This window comes from Glycine soja, chromosome 15, assembly GCF_004193775.1.
Source record: "Glycine soja cultivar W05 chromosome 15, ASM419377v2, whole genome shotgun sequence".
In the NCBI taxonomy this organism is placed as follows: Eukaryota; Viridiplantae; Streptophyta; class Magnoliopsida; order Fabales; family Fabaceae; genus Glycine; species Glycine soja.
Genome location: NC_041016.1, coordinates 28,635,002 through 28,638,007, shown reverse-complemented (window position 1 = coordinate 28,638,007; position 3,006 = coordinate 28,635,002). Strand labels below are relative to the sequence as shown.

The 3,006-nt window shown below is 31.2% G+C and overlaps 1 protein-coding gene across 1 annotated transcript; it reads left to right on the top strand.

The window, feature by feature from the left end:
- The first annotated feature begins 203 nt into the window (after positions 1-203).
- On the top strand, positions 204-740 carry LOC114386043. The gene has a single exon (XM_028346052.1). It carries the CDS (start codon positions 204-206, stop codon positions 738-740), a length of 537 nt encoding a protein of 178 aa, XP_028201853.1.
- Positions 741-3,006: the final 2,266 nt, after the last annotated feature.

The following is a 3,006-nucleotide window of genomic DNA, read 5'->3' as shown; positions in this document are numbered from 1 at the left end:
GTCCAACATACTTGACAGATGAGGAGTTCATCATAGCTGCTAAAAGGTAACATTTTTCTTATTCTTCATTGCCGTTTAATTTGTACATGCATTTGGGCTATTAATTATACAGCCTTCTAAAAAAACCCAATCAATATTAACTTTCAAATCTAAATTAAATACTACGTATATATATAAAAGATGTTTGGTATATATTATAAAGCATGCGTGCCTTCTTGTGTAGGACCCCAAATCTGAAACAACTAGTTCTACCAAGGAAAGGTGACTTTTCAAGAAAAGCAGTGCATATGGAAATGAAGTCATGGGGAGGCCTTGAGTCCATTAACATTAGCTCTGGTGTCCCCATCGATTACATATTTCCTGCAATTCGCGAATACTGTAAGAGCGTCAGTGGGATCAAATTCCATTGCGAATTTGAAGAAAAGCACGCAGAAGCCTTGATTGAATCTACCCCTAACTTGAAGGTGTTCAGCATTCGGTCCACGGTAGTGAGCGTGAAGGCTTTGAGGAGTGTGCTCACTTCCTTGGAACATTTAGAGTCGGTGAACATCTGTCACAACTTCGTTATGGATTTTTCACATGGTGGATTTAGTATTTTTGCAGTTCAAGAAGTTATCTATTGTGAAGAAGGGTCATGCCTTAAGTGTCAGTATGAGCGTAGCATTGCACCTGGTTCTTTTCTCTATCGTGCACTAGAGGATATCTGGCGGGAGGATGAGATCACCTCACTGGCACATTAATTTATGTGAATATGCTTTGTTACTGTTGCATCAAACTTGTTATTTGAGCTTGAAATAACTTTGTTTCCTAGACATTTAATTACCTTTTGTTAATTCCTGTGCAAACATGTTTACTTGTGTTGTTAGCCTTTCCATTTACTTGGATAAGACTTTGATTTTTAATTGTTAATTTTACTAAGGATTTCTTCCTCTACAAGTGCTTATATTTTGAAACTATTTCTATGTGATGGTTGTGCTGGAAATGGTTTTGGTAATTTATGCTTAATTATTTTTCAGAAAGAGTAAGTTAGTAAATTATAACTATAAATTTTCTTAAAATACATTTGGATGTAACTTACTAAATTTTTCCTTTTAAAAAGTAAGTGTATGCTAGTAAGTGTGTATAATACATGTTAACTTACACTCAATTTTTAAAAGAAGTAAGTTAACAAGTTATAATTATAAATTTTCTTAAAGTACGGTCAAGTACAACTTACTAACTTACTCCTTCAAAATAATCCTTACTAATGTAGATGGTGTTATTCGTTTGTATTTTTTAACTAGATAATTTCTTTTTCAGCAATATTTTATTTTACAAATATTAAATTCTTTATTTAGGTAAAATAAAAAAATTTACATAAATATCATGAACTAGCAAGCCATATTGCTAATTTGAATTGTAAACATTCCAAATTTTCAATTTGTTGTGTATCTTTCACATTTTATATGTTATTATAAACAAAAATACCAAAATTTAAATAATCACTTTTGCATTTCTAATTAAAAAACTATACATCGTTTAATTGTTGAATAAGAAACTAAATATTAATTATCAGCCAAAAGCATTATCTTTGAGTTACTTTTTTTATATGAATTTATAAGAAAATGTTTGCTTAAAAGAACTCTGAATCTAATATTAAAAAAAAATATGAAAGACATTATAAAAAATTACACTCATACTCTGTAATATTAAATGTTTGCTTAAAGGAATAATGCTACTAGGAAGCCTTGTCATCTTGTAAAACAGACTTTATTACAACTTCAAAAGATTTTATAATATTAATGTTAATTAAATATGAGTTTATGAAATAAAAAATTAGCGATAAATTATTAAAAATATTTTTTCATTAAAATATTAAATCAATTAATACTTTTTAAATTATTTTAAATAATTGATTAAATATAATAGATATTCCTAAATAATAGTTTTTTACTCAAAGCATTTATTTTATTAAAATTTTTAATTCCTTTATTAATATTTTTATTTTATTGAAAAAATTATCAAAAGAATTTAATATTTTTCAAAAAAAATATATTAAATAATAATAAAGTATTTTAAATACTCCTTAACTAATACTCAATGAAATTGACTATGGAGTACCATTTAGAGAAATTGATAGCAAAATCTTACTTGAAATATATTAGGGGTGAAAATGGATCGATTTGACCCAAAAACACCATAAAAAAATCTGCTTGACCCAATCAATATTGGTTTGGTTTGGTCAAATTCGTGGACTTGTGATGGAAGCTTGCATGTGAAGCTTCTATGGAGGTTGGATCTTTGAGCTTCAATGAGGTCCTTTAATGGTGATTTTTCACCATGGAGATGCAGCGGAAGACAAAGGAGAAGAGGTAAGAGGCGGCGCCATCCACTAGGGGATAAGCCATGGAAGAAGAAGCTTCACCACCAAGATGAGCCTTGGATAAGAAGCTTGGAGAGGATGCTTCAATGGAGGAAAAGAAAGAGGGAGAGAAAGAGAGAGGGGGGAGCATGAAATTGAAGGAAGAAAAAGGGAGAGAAGTTGAACTTTGAGTTGTGTCTCACAAGACTCTCATTCATCAAAGTTACAACAAGTGTTACACATGCTTCTATTTATAGACTAGGTAGCTTCCTTGAGAAGCTTTCTTAAGAAAACTTCCTTGAGAAGCTTCTTTGAGAAAACTTCCTTGAGAAGCTAGAGCTTAGCTACACACACCCATCTAAAAACTAAGCTCACCTCCTTGAGAAGCTTCCTTGAGAAGCTAGAACTTAGCTACACACACCCATCTAAAAACTAAGCTCACCTCCTTGACAAAATACATGAAAATACAAAAAAAAAAGTCCCTACTACAAAAACTACTCAAAATGTCCTGAAATACAAGGCTAAACCCTATACTACTAGAATGACCAAAATACAAGGCCCAAAAGAAGGAAAAACCTATTCTAATATTTACAAAGAAGAGTGGATCCAACCTTGACCCATGGGCTCAAAAATCTACCCTAAGGTTCATGAGAACCCTAGGGCCT

Excerpts from the sequence above, each read along its gene's own strand:
- LOC114386043 (XM_028346052.1), top strand. The coding sequence starts at position 204 with ATGCGTGCCTTCTTGTGTAGGACCCCAAATCTGAAACAACTAGTTCTA.